Raw genomic sequence first — 26,977 nt, 5'->3', positions numbered from 1 at the left:
CAATCAAAGAAACATCACTGTGGTGGCCTGAAAACCAGCTCCCAAATGCCCCGTCCCGATCTATGGAGCTCCTGACCAGGCAGGAGGGACTAAGTCAAGAACCTTGAGATGAGGACAGTGTTCGGTATTTTCCCAATGGGCACACTGTCATTGCAAAGACAGGGCCAGCACAGTGCTGTGTGACCAGAGTCCTGGCTCCTCGAGAGGCTTAGGAGTTGGAGACCAGTGGCAGTAGCAAGGGACAGTAGGGCCAGTCCTGGCCCTCTGAGGACGCATGGAGTTGGGGTGAGCACCGAGCCTTCAGAAGAGCTCTGGGGACCCTGCAGTACACTGACACTTCCTTGTGGCCTCTCGCCTCGGTCAAAGTGATCACTTTAAAGTATGGGCGTGGTGGCGGACACCTATGTCCCAGCGCTCTGGGAGGCTGACGCAGGAGGATCACAAGTGGGATCCCAGCCTGGGCCACTTAGTGACTTAGCAAGACCCTGCCTCAAAATAAATTATAAAAAAAGGCCCTGAACGCTGTCCCAAGTTATCGCAAAAAATAAAATAAAATAAAAGATGAGTGGGGGCTGAGTGTGTAGCTCACTTCTGGAGAGTATGTAATGCCTCTGCTTTGATCCCCAGCCACACAAAAAATTAAAGGAGGCAAACAGGCAATAGGCCTTGAAATAACAAGGCAGTAGCAAATGACCCTCACTCAGCGAATTCTATGCCTGTGCTACAGTACATCCTAGGTATGGAAAGCAAGAATTTGTAGCGTATTTTTAACAGCTTTTCGGAGACGTAATTCACATCTCAAACAGTTTACCCATTTGAAGTGCATAACTTACTGATTTCTAGTATAGTCGCGGAGTTGTACAATCACTGAGGTGGGTGTGGTGTACACGGCTGTCATCCCACCACTTGGGAGGCTGAGGCAGGAGGATCAGCGGGAGTTCCAGAGCAGCCTGGACTACATAGTGAGTTCAAGGCCAGCCTGAAGTAAATAGCGAGACCCTGTCTCAAACAACAAAAAATGGCCCAAATGGTAACTTTTATCGGTATTTTGCCACAATCCATTTTTTTTTTGGTACCGGGGATTGAACTCGGGTCCTTGCACTTGTGCAGCAGGGGGCGAAACCACTGAGCTAAATTCCCAGCCTGCCACAATCCATTTTTAAAACTACTTTGCCAATTCAATCATTTTAAAGTACACTATTTGTGGCCTGTAGTATATTCACAGAATTGGGCAGTTGCTGTCATAGGAAATTTTAGAGTTTTAGGTTTTCATTTTATTTGTTTGTACTGGGAATCAAGCCCAGGGCCTTGTGGGTAGGAATTCACAGTCCCAATATTTTTTTTTTTTTTGCAGTACTGGAAATTGAACCCAGGGCCTTTGCACTGAGCTACATCCCAGCCCTTTTTGTTTTATTTTACTTTGTAGTCCTGAAGATTGAACCTAGGACCTCTCACTGAGTTACATCCCCTGCCTTTTAAAAAATTTAAAAATTTTGAGACAATGTCTCACTAAATTGCCCAGGCTGGGCTTCAACTTGCAGTCCTCCTGCCACAGCCTTCCAGAGTGGCAGCGTGACAGGTTTGAGGCACCACACCCACTGAAGCAATCATTTTAATCCCTTCCTCCCCTCAGCCTCTGGAGAGCATAGAAAACCCATTTTTTCTATTTTTTTTTTTGAAACAGGCTTTCACTGAGAAGCTAGGCTGGCCTTGACTAAAGATCCTCTTGCCTCAGCATCCAGAGTGCTGGGATTACAGGTGTGCACCACATGAGGCCCGGGCCTGTCATTGTATCACAAACCTGAAGCTAGCACACTGCAGGAGGGCCTGGGGGTACCAGGTAGGCAGAGAGCCTGCACCACAGAGGAGGGAGACAGGGTGGCCGGCACTGGGGCACAGCAGGGTCACGTGGGGCTCGCTCCCACTCACACAGGGTGGAGCCCCGGGTTGGAAGCCCAACCCTGACAATCACTTCCTTTGCCAAGCGGCAGGTAGGAAGGGGGGCCTTGTAAACAGCAAATGTAAACTGAGCATGATGGCGCATACTTGTGATCCCAGCATTCAAGAGGCTGAGGGAAGAGGATCACAAGTTCCAGGCCAGCCTGAAGTACTTAGCAAGACCCTGTCTCACTCTACCCCCTGTAAGAAACCAAGTGGACCAAATGGTGGCTACCAAGTAAGGAGGTACGGAGGTGCTGGGAGTTGAACCCCTGGCCTTCACACTGAGGTACCAGCCCAACCCTTTTTAAATTCTTAAATTTTAAATTTGCTAAAGTCACTCAGTCACTCAAACTTTCTGTTCTCCTCCTGCCTCAGCTTCGCAGAGTGCTGGCATTGCAGGCATGGGACCCCTGCCTCAGGCTGTGGTGACCTTTCTCCTCCAGAGTCAGCCTAAATTGAAAGGTGAGCAGGGACCAGACTTTGGGGCCCCCCGCAGAGAGAGGCCCCAGGGTGACTGTTGCCAGAGGTTGGTCTGAGGTCACCCCACAACATTCCAGGGACGGGCGGAGGAGGGGAGACCGAAGGAGGGCGACCTCCCTCTGTCTGCAAAACACCTTCCTCAGAAGCTCCTTTCAACACCGGTTGTTTTCTCCTCCTGGGAAAGACGCAGAATATACTATTTATTGTTTTAATTCTCTATATGTGCATAACTCCCTTGCATCGATCACATTCACAATGGTGTAGATTTTTAATAACCATATCCCAAGCTTTTTAAAAATTTGAGTTCAGGCTGGCTTTGAATTCACTGTGTAGCCCAGGCTGTCCTCGAACTCACAGTGATCCTCCTGCCTCAGCCTCCTGAGTGCTGGGATGACAGGCATGTGCCACCACGCCCGGTCTGATTTTAGTTTAGTTTGTGTGTTTTTTTAAAACAAGGGCTTGCTCTGTAGCTCAGGCTATCCTTGAGTTCATTATGTAGCCCAGGCCGGCCTTGAACTCATGGCATTCCTCCTGCCTCAGCCTCCTGAGGGCTGGGATGACAGGCTAATTTCAGTTTTTGTTTGGTTTTGTTTCGTTCGGTTTTTTGAGACAAGGCCTCACTATGTAGTCCAAGCTGGCCTGGAACTCTCAGCGATCCTCCAGCCTCAGCCTCCCCAGGGCTGGGATGATAAGCATGCCACCAGGCCCGGCTCTAGAAATGCAACTGCGGCACATGGTGTGACATGCTGGCCATGGCATGCTGCGCTGGGCGGTGGGGATCCTCTAAGAGGCGGGGCTTATGGGAGGCGCTGAGGGCATTGCTGTGCTGCTGGGAAGGGACCCAGTGAGTTCCCGCCAGAGCAGTTTGTTACAGAAGCGTGGGATTGAGCCCTGAAGCCCTCCCGCTCCCTTTGTCACTGCACCGTGGTGGGTGCGCAGGTGCATCTGGGGTGCTGGGAGTGTTGTGGAAGTAGATAGGGTGCTTGTAAATGCCACCTAATCGGACACTTTCAAATGGTTAACTTTGTGATATACATGCATTTTTACCTTACTTTTTCTTTCTTAAATTTTCTTTCTTTTTTTTGAGACAGGGTCTTGCTATGTACTTCAGGCTGGCCTTGAATTCACTATGGAGCCCAGGCTGGCCTCGAACTTGTAGCGATTCTCTTGCCTCAGCCTCCTGAGTGCTAGGATGACAGGTGTGTGGCATCACACCTGGCTTTTTTTTTTTAAAGTTTTTATTTTACTTATTTGTTTGGCTTTTTTTCTTCTTCTCTGTATTCAGAATTGAACTCAGGACCCTGTGATTGCTAGGCAGGTGCGGGGCCACTGAGCTATATCCCCGGCCCTTGGCTTTGGTTTTTTGAGGCAGAGTCTCCCTATATAGCCCAGGCTGGTCTTCAACTCTGAGATCCTCCTGTCTCAGCCTCTGCAGTGCTAGGATGACAGGCGCTACCACTTTTTTTGTTTTTGTTTTTTTGGTATCAGGGATCGAACTTGGGTCCTTGCGCTTGCGCAGCAGGCGGTGAAACCACTGAGCTAAATCCCCGACCCTACATTAATTTTTGAAAAAGCTTCCCGCTCCTGCTGTTAGAGCGGCGGAGTAGGGAGTCATGGGAGGAGGCGGCCAATTTCCCAGCAGGTGGAGCCGGAAGCTGCTCTGACCCCGTCGCTCCGCCTGTGGGAGAGAAAGGACCTGGAGCCAGGCAGGTGGCCGCTGCCCGCGGGACGGGATGTTCCAGACAGGTGCAGCGGGGCGCGGCGAGACTGGGCGGGCAGTGCATCTGAACCGACTGCAGGGGCCCCTCAGATCTGTTTGGATTTACTTCAGTCGCGGGACCCGATCTGCTTGAAGAGAGGCTCCCTCTAGTGGCCGGGTGGAGAATGGCGGGGGCTGCGCGCCGCGGTTCCCAGGGCCTGGCATGGGATGCCTGTTACTAGGACAGGACTAATGCGGGGAGCGGAGGGATCTGGGGTACAGGAATGCACAGCTCTGTTTGGGACCTTGCAGTGCCTCTAAAAAGCCTTTTGAAAACTTAATTTTTCTGCGTCCATGTTTGCAGGACATAACGCTCACATTCCTCGTGGGGAGATGGGCCAGGTGCAGAACACACCTTCATTCTTTTGGACTTTTCCCCTCCCCGTCCTGCATCTCTTGGTCCTTTTCATTTGTGAAAGAGCTTTCTCCATTTCCTATGATCTGTCTTCTATTTTGCTCTTTATTTATACTTTAGTTTCTCATATAAGAGAAACCACGTGATATTTAAACTCCTATCTGATTTATTTCACTTAGCGTGATGGTTTCAAAGTGCATCCATTTACCTACAAATAACACAAGTTATTCTTCATGGCAGAGTAGTACTCCACTGGGATTGTGTCATATTTTCTTTATCCATTTATCTGTTGATGGGCATATAGTTCCTTCCAAGATTTAGCTATTATAAATTGTGCTGCTATAAACATGGGTATGCCTACACCACTGTGGTATGATATCTTTAACTCTTTTGGAAAGACACCTAGAAGCGGAATAGCTGGGCCAAATGGAATTTCTAGTTTTAATTTTTTGAGGAATCTCCATCCTGATTTCCATAATGGTTGTACCAGTTCTCACTTCCACCAACGATGGAGTCATTTTTGAATAAAATTGGATTACTACTAATTGGATGTGTATTCCACACTTCTGTTACAGAACATGAATTCTGTCCAGTTTTGGGGCTGCTTTGATGACATGGAAAGACTTTCCATACAGATCCCAGCACTCTGGGAGGCTGAGGCAGCAGGGGGGCAATCTCAAGCCTGCGCTGAGTAATTTAGTGACTTAGCAAGACCCAGTGTTACAATGAAAAATTTTAAAAATAAAAAGCCTGGGTTTGGGCCCTGGATTTAGCTCAGTGGTCTCGCTGCCTGCTTCACAAGTGCTGGGGATGTAGGTTGGTGTGTGAAGGCCCTGGGTTCAATCCCCAGTACTGGAAAAGGGGAGGGGGTGGCTGAATGTTGGTTTCTGTGATTTGAATTTCCCAAGTGCTGGAGGGAGACTTCTCGGGCTAAGTTACGTTCTGTGCTTACAGAGGTCAGGGCTCGGGAGGATCCTCCTGCCTCAGCCTCCCTAGCACTGAATGACAGGTGTGTGCTGCCATGCCCCACTGGAGCAGCATTTCTAAGGCAGATTCTGGGTTCTGTGCAACAGAGCCGAAAGGCTCCTCTGAGAAATGGATACAGAAATGCTAATGGTTGGATCATGTCACTGCAGTGACACCCCAGGTGCACTTAAAACTCGGGGACTCTGGTGCCTTTGGGAGAATCTGGACTTTGCCTGGCCCACAAGCCCTGCCTGACCCTGCTCCAAACACTTCGAAGTGTCCCTGTCTTAGAGTCAAACCACTGCTCGTTTGGCTTGGTATTCAAAGCCCTGCCTGCGCTCGCCCTACTACAAAACCCGAGAGAGGCTGTGAAGAGGTGGAACAGAGTAAGAGATAATTTGCTTACAGGTAAAAACAGACAAGCCGGCTGCCCTCACAGGCTTGTGTTTACATATAGGGCCTGTTCCCAAAACTCCCACGTAGCAGGGCCTGGGTGAAATGAGTATTTCTAGGATAGCCACTGGTTCCCAGATATGCGAGTCCTCTTTCCTTTTTTTTTTTTTTTTTTTTTGAGACAGGGTCTCACTTGTAGGGCAGGCTGGCCTCCAACTCATGGTGATCCTCCAACTTCAGCTTCCTGAGGGCTGCGATGACAGGTGTGCATGGCTACACTGGGCCAAGATTTTTTTTTTTTTTGTACCGTGGATCAAACTCGGGCCCTTGTGCTTGCGAGGCAGGCGGTGGAACCACTGTGCTAAATCCCACCGAGCTAATCTTGGCCCTGGGCCAAGATTTCTTATTTGCTTATTTACTTAGTTTTTTACATTTTAGGACCGACCGCTAGGGATGGCAACTTTTTACTTTGCAAGGCCAGCGAAATACACAAAACAGTACCATCTTCACTCGGAACAGAGGACCTTTGTATACCACAGAGTCCAGAGTCGGCGCTTGCACAATAAAGGTCAGTGCTCTGGCTTCATCCGGGCATACTGGCCGCCGCCGCCGTCGCCGCCGCCACCGCCACCACCACCGCCCTGGCTCTTCCTCAGCTGGGCCTGGGGTTAGGGCAGGAGTGGAAGCCGGGCCAGGGCTTCTTTAGCTCCTTAACAGGACCAAACTGTCAGGCTGTGCCCTCCCGCCGGCTCAGCGACCCCTGCACACACTCCCAGGTTGGGCTGGGAGTCCTCCGACCCCTTTGATGTGGTGACGCTGGACCTAGCTCCTCCTCAACCCCAAGCAACCTCCACTGTACTCATGTCTTCCCCTTAACTATTGAGTGGACACTGGGCGTAGTGGCGCACCCCTGTCATCCCAGCCCTCGGGAGGCTGAGGCAGGAGGATCGCTATGAGTTCGAGGCCAGGCTGGGCTACACAGTGAGTTCAAAGCCAGCCTGGACTACACAGGGAGACCCTGTCTCAAAAAACCAAACAGGAAAATTTGAGCTGATGCTTGCTGTAGTTGTAAGGAATAAAAGCTAGAGGTAAGATGCCTAGAATTGCCAGGCGCATACTGAGTGTACAGTGACTGCCAGCGCCTTGTTCGTGATCATAGTGCAGCTGTCTAAGAACAAGCACCTTAAGAAGGGATGTGACCCCCAACAGCTGGTGCTGCGTGATGGCAGGGTCCCGGGCCACTCTCTGTTCCCTCGGCTGCTGTGGGTAGGGAGGGAACCAAGGATGCGGAGGATCACGGGAAGGGACTGCAGTGCCCTGCTGGTCCTGGACACGATTTGCAGATGTCAATCTGCACTCCACGCACTAGTCAGAGCCTCGGGAGCGTCCCCACCGCGAGTGTTCCAAACGGTTCCACGACAGCTTCCCGGGAGCTGCGCCAGTGCGCGAGCCGGGGCTGCCATCGGGGGCTGGAAGGGCCTAGGGGCAGCCTCCGGCTGGGGACGCCGGGCCCGAGAGGCACGACAGCCGTGGCCAAGGTCGCTGGCCAGAGGGACACGGGGCCCACTCTGGGCCGGGAGGACTCGGGTGTTCAGACCCGGTGGGCGGGAACGGGGCCTCGGGCCGCGAACCCGCGCCCGTTGAGAGCCAAGCCGCCCCAGCGGCCTGGAACCAGCGAGCCCCGCCCCTCACCCGGCCCCGCCTCTCACCCGGCCCCCCGCCCCGAGACTGCGGCCCCACCCCGCTCCGCCCCGCCCCCGCCGCCGGCGCCGGCGCGGGCCCTTCCTCCGCCCACTCGGCCAGGGCGGGGCTACCGGGCTCCTCCCCCGCGCGCCCCGCTGCCGCCGCCACCGCCGCCGCCGCCTCCCCTCGGGCCCGTCGCGCCTTTGGAGCTCGCAGCCATGGTGGCCTGGCGCCAGGCGCTCGTCGTCTGCGTCGCGTTCTCCTTGGCCACCGTGGTGCACAGAGGTAAGCGGGTGGGGGGCTCGTGGGGACCCCGCCTGTGGACCGGGGTCTCTGCGCATGAGCGGCCCGGCTCCGCCTCGCGGCCTGCGGCGGAGGGGGAGGGGCGGGGGTCCCGGGTCGCTCCCCCGAACCCCGAACCACGAGCCCGCGGCGCGGTGTGGACCGAGCAAGGGGGCCGCCCCGGGCGCGGCGCTGGAAACGGCAGGAGGGCCGGCGTCCAAATCCCGACCGAGCAGGTGTCACCACCGGTGACCACAGCTGTCCCGGGCCTCTACCTTGGGGCAAACCTCGGGAAGGGCTTTGTGATATCGCCTGTGAGGCCACCGGTGGCAGAAGCAGCCGGGAGCTTCCTGGGTGGATTCGCACACTCCGACGTGGGATCGCGGCGGGTGCGGGGTGCGGTGGAGCTGGCGGGCGACATGGAGGCCTCAGGGGCCTCCTGGGTGGTCTGGGGTCTCCTCCACGCTTCAGGCCTTGGCTCCTATTTTACCAAGGAAACGGACAGCGACCGCTGAAGACTCGAGGGAGCAGGTTGGGTAGACCCCGAGCAACCGCAAGGGTGGTCCAGGACCCAGCCGCATTGGCTCTACCTGGGCGCCCGTCAAATGCGGCATCTCAGGCCCCGCCCCGCCCCACTGAGTCACTATCTTATTTGGCGACGTCGGAAATCGGGCGCGTTCAATGGGAGAAGCATCTTCTTAGAATAAATGAAGTCCATAGTTAAAAATAGGGTCTTAAACATGTAGCAGCAGAATCTTCTTACATTTATTTATATCCCATTCCCACATCCCAGTCGACATTGTTCAGAGAAGCCAGGCCCTGTGACAGGACTGTGACACACAAGGGACCCAAACTAAGACTGTCTTGGTGGGGCTGACCTTCTGGTGGATGGAGGAAGCAAGCACAAACGTGCCATCTATGGAATACATTATCAGCACTGTGAAGAAAAATAAAGCAAGTTATTGCCACAAAGAGTTGTTAAATTTTCTTTCAGTTTTTCCACTGGGGATAAAATTTGCCTTCTGTTAAATAATGTGCATTTGCAGGGCAAAGCATAAAATAGTTCACCCCCTCATCCAAGATCTCTTGGGGATGCCTGAAACCATGGCACTTGTGTTTTGAGTGCTGAGTCTGGAACCCAGGGCCTTGCACCTGCCAGCTGAGCTGAACCCCCACCAGAAAGTACAAGGGGTATCAGGCTATAGTTCTGCCATATTGTTTACTCTACACATTGTAGCCTTGCCTTGTAGTGCCTGAGTTCATCTGTCCGTGTGTGTTCTGTGCTCTGCTGCCTCTTTCCTGTCCTTACCAAATGCCTAACAGGAGGGTAGTGTATACAGTACAAATACACTGGGCAAAAAAGGATATTAACATTTGGGGTGGCACAGGGCAGGATGGTATGGGGGTTTTATGCTATTCAAAATGGTGCACAGTTTAAAATGTGAGTTCTTTCTGAGCGTGACTATCTGGAACTGTAGAGAACAAAACTTCAGAAAGAGTAAGGCATGGTGGTGCATGCCTGTCATTCTGGTGTTAGGGAGGCTGAGGCAGGAGGATTGCCAGGAGTTCGAGGCCATCCTTGAGGACAGTATGTGACTGAATTGAAGGCCAGCCTGAACCACATAGTGAGACCCTGTCTCAAAAAAACCAAACCAAACCAAACCAAACCAAACCCAAACCAAAATCACCAGAAAGCAAAACCACAGGCAGAGGTGAGCAACTGTTGTGAACATTCCATTGAATTGCATCTAAGGATACGGGAATTTTTAAAGTGGAATATATATAATCAAGTCTCAGGGTCGCTCTTTCTTTCTTTCTTTCTTTCTTTCTTTCTTTCTTTCCTTCTTTCTTTCTGCTTCTTTGCTAACTGTACTGGGCATTGAACCAAGGGCCTTCACATTGAGCTACATCCCAATCCCTTTGCATTTTTTTTTTTAAGATACTGTCTTGCTAAGTCACCCAGGCTGGGCTCAAACTTGCAGTTTTCCTGCCTCAGCTTCCCAGAGTTCTGGGGTTTCAGGTGTGTTCCATCATGCCTGAGGAACTTTCAGGTTTCAGTTAGGAGATTTTTGGGGAGACTGAGCCACAATGCCACTGTTTTACAGATGAGGAAACAGGCACAAGAGTGAACTAAGGGCCTCGTATCACTCAGAGATTGATGGGCATGGTGACCATTCTGCGCCAGGTCTGTCTGAGTCCACAGTGCCTGCACGCGCGGCTTCCGGCAGATGAGCTCTCTCCACCTGTGTGTCTGTCCCTGGAGTGCCTAGCAGCTCACAGCTGTCTCCAGGGACCCGGGATGCGTCCCTCTTTGTCCAAAGCCTGTTTACCAGCTGCCACCCCCGAGTGTAATCACCTCCGCAGCTTTCTAGGTACAAAGTGACATGTGACATTCCTTCCACAGGTAGAATAAACAGAGCCGGGATTCAGCCCAGTGATGCTCTTTGTTTAAAGTAAGAGCCCTGAACTGGACTGACAAGGTAGCACACACTTGTAATCCCAGCACTCAGGAAGTTGAGCAGGAGCGCACGAGTTCAAGGTCAGCGGAAACTGTGTAGCAAGACTCTGTCTCATAAAACCAAACACCAGAATCAAAGAGCAACAATAACAAACTGGTGTGGTGGCACATCCCTGTAATTTCAGCACTCAGGAGCCTGAAGCAGGGGGATTGCTGTGAGTTTAAGACCAGCCTGGGCTCCATAGCAAATTCTTTGGCCTAAAGCCTCAAAAACACAAAATCAAAGCAAAACCAAAAGCACTGAACCAGTTACAGCTTTGGTTTCAAGGTAGGAACCCAGACCTCTGGATCTTTTGTCCACAGTACAATGGCAAATGAGGTTTTTGCATCACCAGTCTGCCCGCGGTCTGGGTCCTGCACAGCAGGGCTCAGGTCTCGCAGAAGAGTGGTAAGGTGAGACCACCGTGGGCTCTGAGGAGGTCACCTTCCTTCACTGGTTCTGAAGTATCTGAGGCCAGGTGTGTCACCTGTACGTGCCTACATGAATGGGAAACTGTCCTCTCTTTATTTTCCTTTATTTTTTTGAGACAGAGTCTTGCGATGTAACCCAGACTGGCCTTGAATACATGGCAATCCTCCTGCCTCCACCTCCCAAATGGTGGGATGACAGGCATGCACTACCATGCCCAGCTGTGTTCTTTTTCTTTTTAATTTTATTTTATGAGTACATATTTGCAGGACATAATGATCCCATTCCTCACGAGGAAGTGGAACACAGAGAACACATCTGAGCTCTTCTTTGAGCAGGAGGGATGGAATCTCAGGGGTGCAGGTGGATGTTATTCACCAACAAGGAGTCAGTTTCTTGAGTGCCTCCTACCCGCCAGGTCCCCAGTACCTCCAAAGTGATTCCCCTTCATGCCAACTGGAAAGGCTGGCACCATGACCCTCAGTTCCTCCTAATGTCCCTAGTGACCCTTTTTGTGCAGTGTTGAAGAATAATGGACACTTATCCGGGTGTGGTGGCGCAACACCTGTCATCCCAGCATTGGGGAGGCTGAGGCAGGAGGATCTACACAAGTTCAAGGCCACCCTGAACTACATAGTGGGATCCTGTTGCGGATAAACCAAAAAAGTAAAAACGTGGGGGCCAGAGGCTGCGTAACCTAACACAAGAGCCTCTTACTCTGTAGAAGAACTGGTTGGAACTGGGTTTGTCTGAATGGCCAAAGCAAGGCTGGTGAATGCAGGCCTCTTTAGGGCGTAGGCAGGTCAAAGAAAGGTGACAGATGGCTGCAGATCCATGTCATGAGGCTGCTGGCCAACAGCATGGGGCCACCCACTATGCCTTGGCTGGCCAGTCCCCTTGCCTGCTGGGTGCCTTGGCTTTGGCTTCCTCTTGTGCATCATGGGGTTGTGGACAGCGTGACACCTCATGGGGCTGCCGCTAGCGTTAGCTGAGTAGGAAGCCCTAAGCACGCAGCACAGCACCTGGCTCCAAGGGCGTCCCTCGTGAGCAACCTTTCCTCATATTCCCTGAGCCGTCCCTGCTGAGCCGCATCTTCAGATGCACATGGGAAACTGTGAAAGCATTGTTTACACAAGATGCCTGCAGTTTGTAACACTACAGCATGGAGAGAGAAAGCGGGGTCCGGGAAGGCTGTGTGGGCCGGGACTCTTCAGGGAATGGGAGTGCTCTGGAACTGGGTAGAGCGCTGCGTACAGCCTCGTGAAAAGGATAAGCTTATGGAACATGACTTACAGCTCTGTCCATCTATTTATTTGTTTACTGTTTTTTTGAAACAGGGTCTCACGACGTAGTTCACGCTGGTCTTGAGCTCACTCTTAGCCCATGCTGACCTTAAATTGGCAGAGATCCTCCTCCTGCCTTAAGCCTCCCAAGTACTGGGATGACGGGTGAGTGCCGCCAGGCCCCGCTGTCTCCATTTAAAACAGTTGACAATGTAGTGTGAGCCACGGAAGTCTGAGAAGCGGCAGCATGCGACCCTGGGTGGGGTTGTGGTCTTCAGGGCCCCAGGTGCAGTGACTTAGGTGTCAGGTCTGGCAGCTGCAGGGTGGCACTGAGCTGCTTAACCCTACCTGCAAGTTTCTGGAGTGGCCCATGGGATGCTGGCTCTGTGGGCATGTGAAGTCCCCTTTGCTAGGTGGCTCTGGGGTCACTGTTGTGTGTACCTGTTATCCAACGGCACAGGGTCTGGGGACATTGCCTTTAATTTTCATTTCTTGTCTTTTTTGCAGTACTGGGGATTGAACCCAGGTCCTTCACATTGAGCTACAGCCCCCGCCTTTCTCTTTTGGTACCGGGGATCGAACTCGGGTCCTTGTGCTTGCGCAGCAGGCAGCAAAACCACTGAGCTAAATCCCCGGCCCATACCCCTACCTTTTTAAACTTTAAAAAAATTTTAAAACAGAGTCTCACTAAGTCACTAAGATGCCCGGGTTGGGCTCAAACTTGCCATCTTCCTGCCTCAGCCTCCCAGAGTGCTGGGATGACGGGCGTGGGTCACCAGGCCCCGAATAGACACTTTCCTATAAGCAGGTGATCCAGATGGAGGTGCAGAGGACGCCGTGGCTGTACTCCATCAGTGCCCTGACATCCGGGTCCTGACTGGCCAGTCACCCAGCAGAGGGAGGGGAGGTGGAGGAGCCCCCCACTCCCTGCACTGGGTGCTGCTCAGTGGTACAGTGCCTGCCTAGCATGTGTAACGCCCTGGGTGCGGTCTCTCGAATGGAAGCAAAAAAGACAGAACCCCAGCCCCAAAGGGAAGAAAATTACACTGGATAATTTATGGACAAAGCCAGGCATGGTGGCACGTGCCTGTCATCCCAGTATTCAGGAGGCTGAGGCAGGCAGATTGCCATGAGTCCAAGGCCACCCTAGGCTACACAGTGAGATGCTGTCTCCAAAACAAGAAAAAATAATAGTTTGTGGGCAAGGGATGAAAGGGGGCTCTCCTGGGCCCTGGGATATTGACAGTGTCCTGGCTTCTGCTCATCTGGATCCTGGTAGCAGCCCCTCCCAGTCTCACCTGCCTGTGTCCCCTGTCACAGTGCTGGGGAGGCCTCAGGCCTCAGGTGCTCTTTCACTCCGCCACACCCCAGCTGGGGACAGCTGTGTGCTTTTGTTTTAGATTTTTTCCAAGTTTTGTTTTTATTTGTGTTTACAGGGCGTAATGATTCCGTTGTTCTTCGAGAGGAGTCAGTCGCCTTCTCTCCCCTTTCCTCCATCTCTCGGTCCCTTTCCCCTGCAAAGGGTCTGTCTCCCTGCCCTGTGAGCTCTCTTATGTCTCACTGTAATTTATTTATACTGTGGGTGTCTCGGATAAGAGAGCCCATGCGGCATGGCATTTAGGTGTCAGCAAACATCAAGGTCTCTGGTGAGTCACTCAAGTCTTCTGTCGCTGTCACCTTGCCTGGGGTAGACGCGCTTGAGACAGGGAGACCTGAGGCGAGGCTTGGAGTCCGGAACTCTGGCCTGGGCTCCTGTGTGGGCTCTGCACTGGCCCTGGTGAGTCGCTCGCTATACAGATCCCACGCATGGTCCTCTGTCCCTTTCGTGCTGAGCCTTACTAGTTTCCATTTTAGGCAGCCACTTTGTCAGTTTTAATACATTTGATTTTTTATGAGAAGCAGTGAAAAACAATAAACAGCAAAATGAGCCAAAGGCTTGCCCAGGAAGTTCATAAAAGAAGAAATCAAATTGGACAATAAACATACGAAGAGATGAACAGCCTCATTAGTGATTGGGGACATGCAAATCACACACCCTCTAGTAGGCTAGGAATCCTAATTAAATCTGACAGTCCAAATATTTACATGCTTACAAGAGTAATGTGTGTTCTCGGTAGTTGTCTTAGTTATTTTTCTCATTGCTGAGATAAAATACCTGGCACCCAAAGTTAAAGGAGGGAAGATTTATTGTAGCTCACAGTTTGTAGAGGTTTCAGTCCTTCGTCGGCTGGCTCCAAGGCAGGGCAGCAGGGCAGAGGGGCAACACAGAGGAGAAACAGTCCATGGCGTGGCAGGCAGAAGGCAGCAAAGCAGTGAAGTAGTGGGGAAGGAAGCAGCAAGTGACAAGTGATAACAGCAGCCCTCTTTGTGTCCCTTATATTCTATCCAGGCTCCCTACCCTTAGGGCAGGTAGCACTCACACCCAAGGTAGAGCACCCTTAATCCTAGGAATCCACCAGGAATCAATCCCAGCGTCATATCCTTCATCCCAGCATCACACACTCCAGCACCAGCCACCTCTGAAAAGCCCCACCTATGATCGCATGAGGCTTTGGGGACATCTAGACAGAGCCACAACAGTAGTAAACTGGGAAAATGTAGGAAACTGTAGAGAAAGCACAAAGCTCATAATCTCGGGATAACCCTGCTACCATGTTGGAATACAACATTCCAGTAATTTTTTCTATGCAGAAATATCTCTCACATTACTGATATCAACTGTATATACAGCGTTCCTCCCTTATTGCCAAATACAGATGCAGAGTAATATTCAAGGTCCCTCAGTGCAGTGAATGTCGAGAACATCGGGGTGACCTGTGTCCCACCCTCCCCCGGAAGTAACCACTATCCTGGTTTCTGTGTAGTCATTTCTTTGCTTTACTCAAATACAGAAGATTTGTATGCAGCCCTAGATAATGTAGTTTTGCCTCCCCCCTCTTTGGTGTTCTGTTTTGTTTTGTTTTTGTTTTTTTAAGACAGAGTCTCACTATGTAGCCCATGCTGGCCTTGAACTCACAGCGATCCTCCTGCCTCAGCCTCCTGAGTTCTGGGATGACAGGTGTACACTACCGTACCCAGCTTTAATTTCTAATATGACAAATAGTAGTAGATATAACCTACATAACAAAAGCTCTTTGCAGCCCTCAATAATTTTTGTATAAGTAAAGACTCCTAAGGCCAAAAAGTTTGAAAATTTCTGTTCTAGGGAATCTGTATGGAGTTTTAGTTTTGTATTAGTGTATTTTTTCAAATCTGTAGGTTTCTTTACTTGACAAAAATGCAAAATATATTTTCATGAATGCAGAGAACCCCGGTTAGTGAGGTTTAAAGCTTATTACACCTTGAACAAGTTGTCAAATACCACAAACATCGCAAAATGCAGAAATAAAGCCACAGTGCTTTGATTGATAAACGAAGAACTCTGGAAACTTTTCCTATTATCTATCTTTGATTTTGCTTTTTATTTGTATTTGGGTTTCTCATGAGCAAAACCCTGTGATAATTGAAGTTTTTGTGTGATTTATTTCACTTAACATTGTGATCTCAATGTCCACTCATTTTCCTACATATGACTCAAGGGCATCCTTCTTTATGGCAGAGTAGTACTCCATTGTGTGTGAATACATTTTCTTCATTTGTTCATTTGTTGATGGAAATGTAGGCCACTTCCAAGATTTAGCTATTATGATTTGTGCTGCTATAAATATGGGTGTGCATGCGTCACTGTAATATGATGTCTTTAACTCTTTTGGAAGATATGTAGAAGGGGAATAGCTGGGTCAAATGGGATTTCTAGTTTTAGCTGTTTGAGGAATCTCCATGCTGATTTCCATAGGGGTTACACCAGTCTGCACTCCCACCAACAATGGAGAAAGGTTCCTTTTACCTTACACTCTCACCAGCATTTGTTATTTGAGTCCTTGATGATGGCCATTCTTTCTGGGGTGAGATGGAACCTCAATGTTGTTTTAATTTGGATTTCTTGATGGCCAGCAAAAAATGTTGAACATTTTTTTCATACTTTTATCGGCCCTTTGCACTTCAGCTGAGAAATGTGCACATCCCTTGCCCATTTTTGGACTGGGTCTTTTATTTTGGGGGTCTAATTGTTTTGAGTTCTTTGTATATTCTGGGCATTAGCCCTTTGTCTGAGGAGTCTGTCGGTTGTTTGCTCACTCTGTTGTTTCCTTCACAGTGCAGAAGCTTTGTAATTTGATTTGATCCCATTTGTTGATTTTTGGTCCTATATCTGGTGCCACTGGGGTCTGTTCAGAAAGTCCTGGCCTACATTTGTGTCAAGAGTTGTGCCTGTTTCATCTTCTAGCTGATTAAGAGTTTCTGTTTAACATTTAGATCTTTGATGCATTATAGTTTTATATGATTACGCTTTCATTTACATCCCTTTGGTTACCATGTTTAATGTCCAATTTGAACAAGGACTCCTTCTTCGTTCTCCCCTCGGCTTTGATGTACAGATCTGGCTAAGGCTAACTCTCCACTGCCCTTTCACTAAGGACTTGGCTTGTTGCAGAGTCCAGGTTGCACCCCGAATCTTATCAGGTGGGGTCGGGCGTCTCTGGACACCTGCTGCTCCCCTTTAAACTGCTGCTGCTTGGTAGTTTGAGCAGTTGAGCGCCTCCATCATCCTGAGCAGGCCCCGTGGGTCACGTGTTGCTTTTTACATCTTGCACTATTTTCTATCAGGAATCGGGTGGGATTAGACTAGACTAGACATTTCTGTGCCAGGCTTCCAGATGTCGCTAAGTGGCAGGTTTTCTTGTTTCTCTGCTGTCTCTGACACTGCAGTCATTCTCCCTTGAATTGAGCCTGGGTGATTTGTTTAGAGGCATAGTGCTTACATGTCTAGTTTTTCCGCATGACGTGGTGTTTGTTCTGTTTAGGCTTTCTTTTTCTTCTTGACTAAGCTTTGAAAATTTACATATTTCTAGAATAATGTCCAGATGAATACAAGCTCCGTAAAGCAATGATTTTTGTTTGTTTGTTTTTTTGGTGATAGAATCGGGGGGAGGGGGTGTCGGCTTGGACACTGCTCGGGAGCTCTGGTCGGCCACAGCAGAGGGTGGACATACAGGACTTGGGGGGAGCCGTAAGAGCTGAAATCACAGAACAAGTAGGGTCACTCCGGGAGAATGGGATGGATGTGAAAGATCACTTTTTGGGGACACCCAGGTGGAGGCGATAAGGACAGATCGATGAAGGGAGACAGGACGTAAGCTAGAGGAGGGACTGCCCGGAACTGTGGGACCAAGTACTCTGGGCGTCTTGCTTGGCAACGTAGGATCGGGCCAGGGGCCAGAGGGCAGTTTGCATGTCTCCTGCAGGCATCCCTCCTCTACGCCCCCTACAGGTGGACAGTGCCAGGGGACACCCGCTCACCCCTGCGCGAGGTCCTCTCAGCTCTCCCACCTCTCATCAGCTTCTCCTGTAGTCACTCCCTCTGTGAGGGAGCCAGTCTCCCTGGCCCTGAAATCAAGAAGGCTACTGTGAGGCAGGTCCAGGGACGCACACCTGTCAGTCATCCTAGCACTTGGAAGCCTGAGGCAGGAGGATCCCTGTGAGTTCAGGGCCAGCCTGAACTACATAGGGAGACCCTGTCTCTAAAAAAATAAAAAAATTGAAAAAACAAAAAGCTGTTTTTCTCATCCTTGTGTCACTCCTGGTACCCTGTGCTTGGTGACTAAGTTGTCCCATGCTGGCTTTCCGGGTGTAGAACCCCATGAAGCACATTCACCGCAGGATCGTCTTTGAGGGAAGCTCCCTGGGCCCCTGAAAACGGGCTCAGGCTTGCAGAAAGGAGGAAGAGCGCAGCAGCCCACGCATACCCGGGCACTCAGGCTGTTTCTTTCTCTTTTTGTAATACTGGGGATGGAACCCCAGCTATATCTATCGACTGATTAATTGATTGAGACAGGGTCCCACTAAGTTGCCAAGTTGCCCAGGCTGGCCTACAACTTGTGGTTCTCCTGCCTCAGCCTCTCCAGTGCTGGGATGACAGGTGTGCAGCACCACACGCTCCCAGCTTAAGTATTTTTTTTAATTCCTCAAAGAAGGAAACCTTTGTTAAGATACAAAAATGCAAAATTAAGTTTTTTTCCCTAAAGTCTGGTTTACACAGGAAAATGCTCAGATGTTAGAGTCTTCAATAATGTAGTGTGTTAAAGTTCTTGTTCACCCAGTTCCAGTGTGTGTGTATTGATTGACTGATCGATTTGCAGTGCTGGGGCTTGAACCTAGGGCCTTCATACTAGATGACATTCCCAGCCCTTTTTAAATATTTTATTTAAGACAGGGTCTCTCTAAATTGCTAAGTTGCCCAGGCTGGGCTGCAACTTGTGATCCTCCTGCCTCAGCCTTCCAGAGTGCTGGGATCACAGGTGTGCACCACCAAATCTGGCTTCTAGTATAGTTTTAAAATATTCTTGGGTGGAAGTATAGTTTGCCTACAGTAAAATGCTAAGAGATTAATAAGATCACTAGGCTGAATTAGCTCTGATAAACACTTTCTCATCCCAGATCCCCCTCCCCCAGCTCAGCTCTGCCATGTGGATGGGCGAAGTGACTGGCCCTCCTCTTCCCGTGGGTGGCTCCCACTGTGTCCCTGCCTCCTGTGTGGACATTTGGGACCTCTCAGTTTAGGGCAGCTGTGGACATTGGTGCATGAGGTTTCTGTGGCTGCCTCACTTTGTACTTGCAGCAGCAGACTAGGACATTCCCATTCTCTGCATCTGCTCATTTGCTCTTTCCGTCCTGATCCCCTCTACCTTTATCCTCTGGAAGCTCATCTTAAGCGGTGCCCATGCTGTACCTCTGCCTCCTGTGTCCAGTGTTTTTTGATTTTTTGAGACAGGGTCTCACTTTGTAATGTAGGCTGGCCTTGAACTTGCTATGTAGCCCAGGCTGGCCTTGAACTCATAGAGATCCTCCTGCCTCAGCCTCCAGAGTGCTGGGATGACAGGCGTGCACCACTACACCTGGCACATCCAGTATTTTTATGAACATGCCCACTCGTGTGCTCCTTCCCTGACGCTTTCTAGGGGTTCAAGAGGCAAGGCCTTGGGCCGGGGATTTAGCTCAGTGGTGTGCACCTGCCTCGAAAGCACAAGGTCCTGAGTTTGATCCCCGGTATCCAAAAAAAAAAAAAAAAAAAAAAAAAGAGGCAAGGCCTGTAGACAAGTGCCCGGTGGAAACCAGGACAGAAGTCTTTAGCCCTCTAGTCTAAGTGTACTGCATGTCTGAGAACAACTTACCAAAGAGGAAACGGGACGATTGCCTTCACAGGATTCTGTCTGTGAGGGACTGAATGAAAGCATGTGTGTGGGAGGTGAGTGGGAGCTGTTATGCTGGGTCCTCCTGGTGCTCAGCCCAGCCAGTGGGCCTTTGCTCTTCACTCTCTCCCTGGAGTGCATGTGCACAGCCCTGCTTGCTACAACTTCAGGAGGAACACACACGTGGGTGCACATATATCACTGTGAGTTCTAGGCTGTGTGTGCTATATATCCTCCTATATATCCTCCTGCCTCAGCCTCCTCATAGGAGCACTGGCCCTGTTCCTCATTTCTCCAGCTGATGTGGGTTGACTGTGCCACTTCCTTTTCTGTCCAGGAGCAATGCAGCCCTCTCAGGGGACTGGGGGTTCTCAGGCTAGTAAGATGGAGGTGCAGTGTCCCAGCCCCTGGTGAAGTAGGGGTGTAGGGGTGGAGCGTTTCCGGTGGCAGTAGTGCCTGCAGAAGGGGCGATAAGTAAAGCGCATGTCTGTCCTAAGGGGCCACCAGAACACGCTTCCTAAACAAAGCCTGTCATTGGGAGCTTCTCCACAGAGGGACCACAACGGTACCCCGGCCCCGGGCTTCTGGGAAGCAGTGTCAGAAGCCAGAAGGCCACTCCTGCAGGTGTGCCTCAGAGCCCGCGCGCTCTGTCACTGTCCCCCTGCCCTGCCCGGCCATCCATCCAGCAGGGGTGCTGCCATGCTGCCATGAGGGGCCTCTCTACTCGGGCCTGGGCTGCTGAGCTGCTTCTGCAGCGGAGGAGCTGGGGTGGGGGTGGGCAGGGGAGCAGGAAACTTAATTATGCAAATTTTGATCTTAAAGCTTTATTCGCATGTTTCCTGGCAGGCTGTTCTTTAATCTCAAGAGTAAGATTGCTCAGAATTACCATATATTCTCGTTAATTGCATTAAAATTATAGCAGAGGTTGTTTTTGCTATAATCAAGAGTGATTTTGATTAATACTTAGGAAATCAAACGCCTCACAAGCGGAGGGAATGAGAACAACCTTCGCAGTGAGCTGTCCTTCCTTTTCTCCCCTCCCCTTCTTGTCAAAGCCCAGAGAGGCAAACGGATTTGAAAGGGTTTGAAGGGATCTATTTGCTCGTGTGGCTCACCATTCTTTTTTTTTTTTTTTTTTTTTGGTACCGGGGATCGAACTCGGGTCCTTGCGCTTGCGTAGCAGGCAGCGAAACCACTGAGCTAAATCCCTGGCAGGGCTCATCATTCTTAAAGAAAACGCATCAAAGGGGGAGGCAGGTGGCTTCCTCTCTCTGTGGTGTGAAGGTTAGGGAAGGGCTCTTTGTCAAGGGCTATGGCCGAGCCCAGAGGCCCCGGCTGGCACAGTGACAGGCTGCCACATGCCATCGCCTGCAGGCCCTCTTTTCTGGGATCAGCAGAGCTGGTTGGCAGGTCCAGGAGGACCCTGCTGGAGGGGACAGTGATGCGCACGAGAAGAACATTAGCCCCAGATGAGAGTGGGGCGGAAGCTGCGGAGGGCCGAGCCTGCGTCCATCACCTCTCTGGTGGCCCGGATGTGGGTGGCGAGGCCAGTGGAGGTGTAACAGCAGTGACTGGCTGTGTCATGGTTTGTGCAGATGGATGTGTGCTCGCGTGGCAGGCGGGTGCTGAGAAGGTGCCAGCAGGGTGGCATGTTCAGGAGGCTTCGGGACAGCTCCTCCGAGAGGCGCTATGGACCGACCTGGAGTCCTGCTCCCTTCCACAAGCAAGGGAGAGCCTCCTGCACTGCGAGCAACATCCTCTATATCTCCAGCCTTGGCCTTTGTTAAAAAATAATTTTAGAACATTTTAAATTTACAGAAAAATTGTAAAAATAGCACAGAGTTCCTGTTCCCCTTCACTTTCCCCATTCTTGGCATCTTGCATTAGTATAGTGTATATGTCCCAATCAGTAATCCACTATTGATATCTAGTTTTTTGGGTTTTGGGGGGGACAAGGCCTTGCTGTGTTCAGGCTGGCCTTGAGAACTTACTGCAGTCCTCCTCCCTCAGCATCCTGAGTGCTGGGATGACAGATGTGTCAACCCGTGCATCTGATTTAAAAATTTCTTTGTATCAGTACATGTTTGTAGTACATGATGATTACATTCATCGTGGGGAGTTGGTGCACTTCTGCATTGTTAGTGATTAAAGCCTCCACTTTCCTTAGGTTTCCTTAGCTTTTCTCTGAGTTCCTGCTCGGTTCCAGGGTCCCATCCCCTATCTAGGAACTTTGCTTTGAAGCCTTCCTTCGCTGAACAGTTAGGAATTCCAGCAGCAGAGGTCCTCATGCCTTTGGTGCTCTGTAGCGTCAGGAGTTAAAGGCCTTCCTGATTATGTTTGTTTAGAGGCAGAGTCTCACTGCGTTGCCCAGGCTGGCCTTGAACTCAGCCCTGGAGTACCTGGGGCTACAGGCACCCGCCATTCTCGGCCTTCGAAAGGAGGCTTCCAGAGCCGGATGCAAGTGTCATCTGCTATTGCTGGCCCATCTGCTGGGTCCAAGGTAAGGCATGGATGCTATTCCAGGGAGGCCGGGGACAGGGAGAGTCACCACCTCTTGAAGGCTTGTCTGCTGCCTTAGCTGTGGCCTGCCAGGTGTCACTCTTAGGTCCTGGCCTGCCGTCACCACAGAGAGGGCAAGGGTTCTGTCATTTGCCTTTTTTTTTTTTCTTCTTTTATTGGTACATTGTAGGTATACAACACATTTACATTTCTCATTGGGAACTTGTACCTTTACATGATGCATCTTGGTTCTTATTTTTTCCCCATTCCTAGCCCTCCCTTCACCCCCTTAACCCTTCCCTATTTCCAAAGACTTCATTTCTATTTTTCCCATTTCTCATCATGTTTCCTTTCCCTTCTTTCCTCCCCTGCCCCTCCCACTACCCCTACCCCTTTGGACCTTTTCTCCCTATTTTACATTATCGATTATTCATTCTAATCATTGGTATATTTTAGGGATACAATATAATGACATTCATCATTGGAAATTTGCACCTTTCCATAGTCTCTCTTGGTTCTTATTTTTCACCCTTGCCCAGCCCTCCCTTCAACCCCTCCATTCCTCCCTATTTACAAAGATTTTGTTCCTATTTTTCCATTTTCTCATATTAATCCCATTCCCTTCTATCCTTTCCCCTAGCCCTCCCACTTCCTTCCCCTTTGCCCCTTTTCTTCCTATTTCACATTACCTGTTATGCATTTTAATCCTTATTTACACTTTCAGTTTCTCACACCAGAGAAACTATTCAGTATTTACACATGTGTGTCCTATTTATTTCACTTAAGAGTATCGCCTCAATGTGCATCCATTTAGCTATAAATGTCTCTAATTTCTCATGTTTTATGGCTGAGTAGTACTCCATTTTATTTTAAAAAACCCACATTTTCTGTACCCAGTCTCCAGTTGATGGACATTTGGGCTGCTTCCAAATTTTAGCTACTACAAACAGTGCTGCTATGAACGTGGGTGCACATATATCACTGTGGTATTCTTTTAATTCTTTGGGGAAGATCCCCAGCAGTGGAATAGCGGGGTCAAATGGGACTTCCCTCTCCCCATTAAGTACCTGTCATTATTTTTCAGTTTTTCCCTATGATAAAGCACACGTGGCATAAAACTTACTATCTTTCCCATTTTAAGTGTATATTCCTAGTGCTGTGAGGTACTTGTCCACATGCGCCTTTGACCTATGTAACACGAAACATGATTTTTGTCGAAGGCATCGAGCTGTTCCCACTGCTGGATTTGGGACCATGTTTTCTGCCTTCTGTCTCTCCATGTTGCCACATCTGCTTCGTTGCCTGCAGCTGCCCTCCAGTAGGAACACTTGTTTGTGGGTACCCGTGGGCATCCTTCTTGGCCATTTCTGGTCACGGCGGCCCACCGCTGAGTCCATCCAAGTACTTCCCAGCACTTCTGTGCCCCTGCCAGCAGTGGAGGGAAACCGAGGTGGGCTAGCCTGCCCACTCTTGCCTTCATTCCTTTTCTTCTTTCAACTCTTCCCCTTCAGCCTCTTCCTTCCCTCTGTCTCTAGGTCCCTTTCCTGCTTCCTGTTACTTCGTTCTTCCTCAGGTAGCGCATGCTTGGGTCGCATTCATAGGGCACCATCACAAAGCCTGCTTCATGAAGTGCACAGCGTTAGCAATAGGTCACGTCTGTTGATGGGCTATTGGTATGTGGTTGAGGCCACACGGCCTAGGTATGGGGTAGGATGTCCTATCTGGGCTTGCAGAAGTATGCTCTGTGACACACAGTGACCCAATCACCTGGTGACACATTTCTCAAGACCATTCCCTGTTGTTACTCAGCACTTGGTTGTACCATAATTTGGGTGACATAAAATGATGGAAATGTATTTTTTCACAATTCTGGAGGCTGGGTGTGTCCAGCATTGAGGCACGGAGGAGAGGCATGTTCCCTTGTGCTCCCTCAGATGCGTAGGCAGGATCCTCCTGCCTCTTCCTGGCTCCGGGAGTGGCCGGCAGTGCTTGGACCCCAGGGCCTGCCGTTGTGTCACTGTGCTGGACCCTGCCTCGATACTGCGTTCAGACTTCTCTGGTGAGGACACTGCGCATTGGATTAGGGCCCCTTTTAATGTGGTATGGACTGCGTCTTAACTGCATCTGCAGAGACCTTTTCCCAAATAAGGTCACGCTGCAGGCTCTGGTTGGATGTGGATTCGGTGGTGGTGGGGAGACAGTCCAAGGATACAGGCAGAGTTCACTTCAGCAAATAGAAGCATACCAAAAAACTCCCAAAAGAATGTTTCTGTCTTGCCAGGCATGGTAGCACACCCTTGTCATCCCGGCACTCTGGAAGCTGAAGCAGGAGGATCTATCTCTGTGAGTTCCAGGCCAGGCTGAACCACATAGTGAGACCCAGTCTCAAAAAGTAAAAAACAAAAACCAAACCAAAACAAAACAAGAATGTTGCTGACCTGGTGGTGAGCCAGCACTGACGGATCCCCATGGAAACGGGAGGCAGGTCTCCACTTAATTCCTGCTCTGTGCTCTGGTCTTCTCCCCTGAACACACATTCCTGTGCTCAGCTCTCAGTCATTTCTGTGGGCGGAGCTGGCTCCTCCCAGAAGCCCCCCTCTGGCAGCCAGATTGCCATCATTTGTCCCCTCAACTTGCACAAATGGCCTGCAAGGGCAGTAATTGGAGGCCGAGGTGCAAGTGACAGGACCATGGTGCTCATGTCGTGCCGGGAGTGACGGACCGTAATTAAGGGCTGTCAGTCACATCACCCAATTAGAACACCCTGCCTCTTTTTGTGCAATAATTGCTTATTGAAAGCACAACATTAAAGAGAACAGAGTAGGGCCTGTGAGATTTCCAGATGGAGACAGTGAGCCTGTTCAAAACAAAGGTGGCAGCACCCTCTTGCTGTCCCCGGGCCTGTGATGGTGGCCGGGTGGACCGTAGGCAAGGGAAAGGGGCTGGCGGGCTCCCACTGCCGCCATGAACATGGAGGCTTACAGAGACACAGATGTGTTCCTTCGGGTTCTGCAGGCTGGGATGGAGTCTCGGTGATGGCAGGGTTGTGTTACTATGGCAGGTGCCCAGGGGCCAGGGGCCAGCGTCTCCTTGCAGTTCTCAGTCTCTGGAGACTGCCAGCAGTCCTGGTCTTGTGGCACCTTCCCTAGCCACGTGACTCTGCCCCCTCATCCCCCCTGCCTTATTGGGACCCTTGGGGTTACCCCAAGCCTGTCCAGATCACCCAAGATCATTGCTCCATCTCAAGGCCCTTGGCTTTGGTTTGGTTGGGTTGGTTTTCTTGAGATAGGATCCCAGGTTGGGATCCTCCTGCCTCAACCTCACAGGTGCTAGGATTATAGGAGTATATACCACGTCTGCTGAAGGCCTTTATCTTTTTATTTTTATTTTTATTTTTTTGGTACCGGGGATCAAGCTCAGGTCCTTGCACTTGCGCCACAGGCGGTGAAACCACTGAGCTAAATCCCCGGCCCTGAAGGCCTTTATCTTAATCACATTTTATGGCCACTTTTGCCACATAAGATGAGAATTTCACAGGTCCTGGGAGTTGGAAATTGTCCATCTATCATAGGAGTACCAGGTGTTATGTTACCTTTATAGTGTGTGTTACCTTGCTTTTGAAAAGTAGCTTTACTTTTACATGTAAATGCAGCAGATTCCTAGAAAATAAAGAAAATAGACATGTTCTCTGGACAACTACTATTGACTTCTGTTTATTCTTTTGTACTAGAGATTGAGCCCAGAGTCTTTGCACTGAGCTATATCCCCAGCCCATTTAAAAAATTTTGAGTATGGGTCTTGCTAAGTTGTTCAGGCTGGGCTTGAACTTGGAGTCCTCCTGCCTCAGCCTCTCAGGGCACAGTCATTGTAGGCATGCACACCACACCTGGCTTGATTGACAGTTTGATATGTGTGACTCTGTACTTTATGGAAATGAGAAGTGAAGAGAGCATTGTAAGGTCAGGCCTCTCAGTGCTCTCCCCAACAGGTATGCATTGCATTGCTGGCTTTATCTGCTTTATGGAAGTGTATATAGGTTTAAAGTGGCCTGTTTGTGAGTCTGTCCTTCAGGGAGCTGCCCTGGTGGGTGTGCAGAGCGGGGGCAGGATCTAGGCTCGGTTCTGAGCTTGATGATGTCGGCTGGCATGTCCTGGGGCAGCCTGGGGATAAGGAAGCTATGGGAACGGATCCTTCTCCATTTGGAGCTGGAGTCTGAGACCAGGTGTGGGGGGCACATACTTTCCAGAGCCTGCGGGGCCCTTCCTTGCTGCATGGGGCTCTGGAAATGCTGGCATTCTTTGGCCTGCAGCTGTGTCACTGTGGGGCACTTCCTTCTTGCACAGCCTTCTCGCTGTGCATTTGTCTTCTCTTACTGCAGCCTCATTTACCAAGCACAGTCACATCCCCAGGGACCGGAATTGAGCAGGAGCAGGGGGAGGCGCGCAGTCAAGCCCATAATGAAGCTATAAGGGTCACTGCCTTTCCTGTGGGTTGGCTGCTCCCTCCTCTGCTTCCCAGCCCCCATGGTGTGAGCAGCTGTCCTCCGCCAGGCCCTTTCCTGCCTTGGAGCAACCGGCTGTGGACTGAAGGCATGAGCAAGGCTAAGCTGTGGTGTGAGCATGACATGGAAGGGTGTGTCTCCACCCCGGGTCCCCCTCTGTCTCTGCTTCCTGGGCACCAGGACAGCGGCTGTCCTCCACCAGACCCTTCTACCGTGCCCTTCCTGCCTTGGAGCCAGCTGACCCTGGACCAAGTCAATATAAACCTCTTGTCCTCTAAGGTGTGGGTGCGGCAGGAAAGCAACTCAGACAGCATGCTTGCTGAGTGGTGTTCTCCTCCTCATTCTCTCCTGCACCCTCACGTGAGCCCTGTGTGGCAGGAAGCAGCTGCTGAGCAGTGAGAACACCCTTGTGGGAGGAAAGATGCTCGTGGTTTCTGAGGTGGTCGCCCGGGCTCACTTGGCTGGATTGCTCCTGGGGGTGTGGGGGCAGAGGGGCGGGTGAGCAGAGGGGAGCCAGGAAGCAGAGAGCAAGGGCAGAATGATCACATCATCCGATCCGTCAAACAGCCCATCAGCTGGCTCCCAAGAGCCATGGCACAGCAGAGACTATGAAGATGTCACA

General features: G+C 50.6%; 1 protein-coding gene across 10 annotated transcripts in view; it reads left to right on the top strand.

The window, feature by feature from the left end:
• The first annotated feature begins 7,692 nt into the window (after window positions 1-7,692).
• Cd99l2 (CD99 molecule like 2) overlaps window positions 7,693-26,977 on the top strand; it is a 75,942-nt gene continuing 56,657 nt past the window's right edge. For 6 of the 10 annotated variants that reach the window (XM_087209780.1, XM_087209777.1, XM_013069030.3 and 3 more), the window contains exon 1: window positions 7,705-7,862. In XM_087209780.1, the coding sequence (XP_087065906.1) occupies window positions 7,796-7,862 (67 nt within the window). In that variant the 5' untranslated portion in view covers window positions 7,705-7,795. Of the gene's footprint in view, window positions 7,863-26,977 lie in introns of all 10 variants that reach the window. The other 4 variants (XM_021251653.2, XM_004874126.4, XM_004874125.4 and 1 more) reach the window with 2 other exon arrangements.

This window comes from Heterocephalus glaber, unplaced genomic scaffold, assembly GCF_053883595.1.
Source record: "Heterocephalus glaber isolate CG9 unplaced genomic scaffold, H.glaber_assembly_v1.0 deba00001066, whole genome shotgun sequence".
NCBI lineage: Eukaryota > Metazoa > Chordata > Mammalia > Rodentia > Bathyergidae > Heterocephalus > Heterocephalus glaber.
The sequence above is the reverse complement of the archived record's forward strand: the minus strand, read 5'-3'. Positions and strand labels throughout refer to the sequence as shown.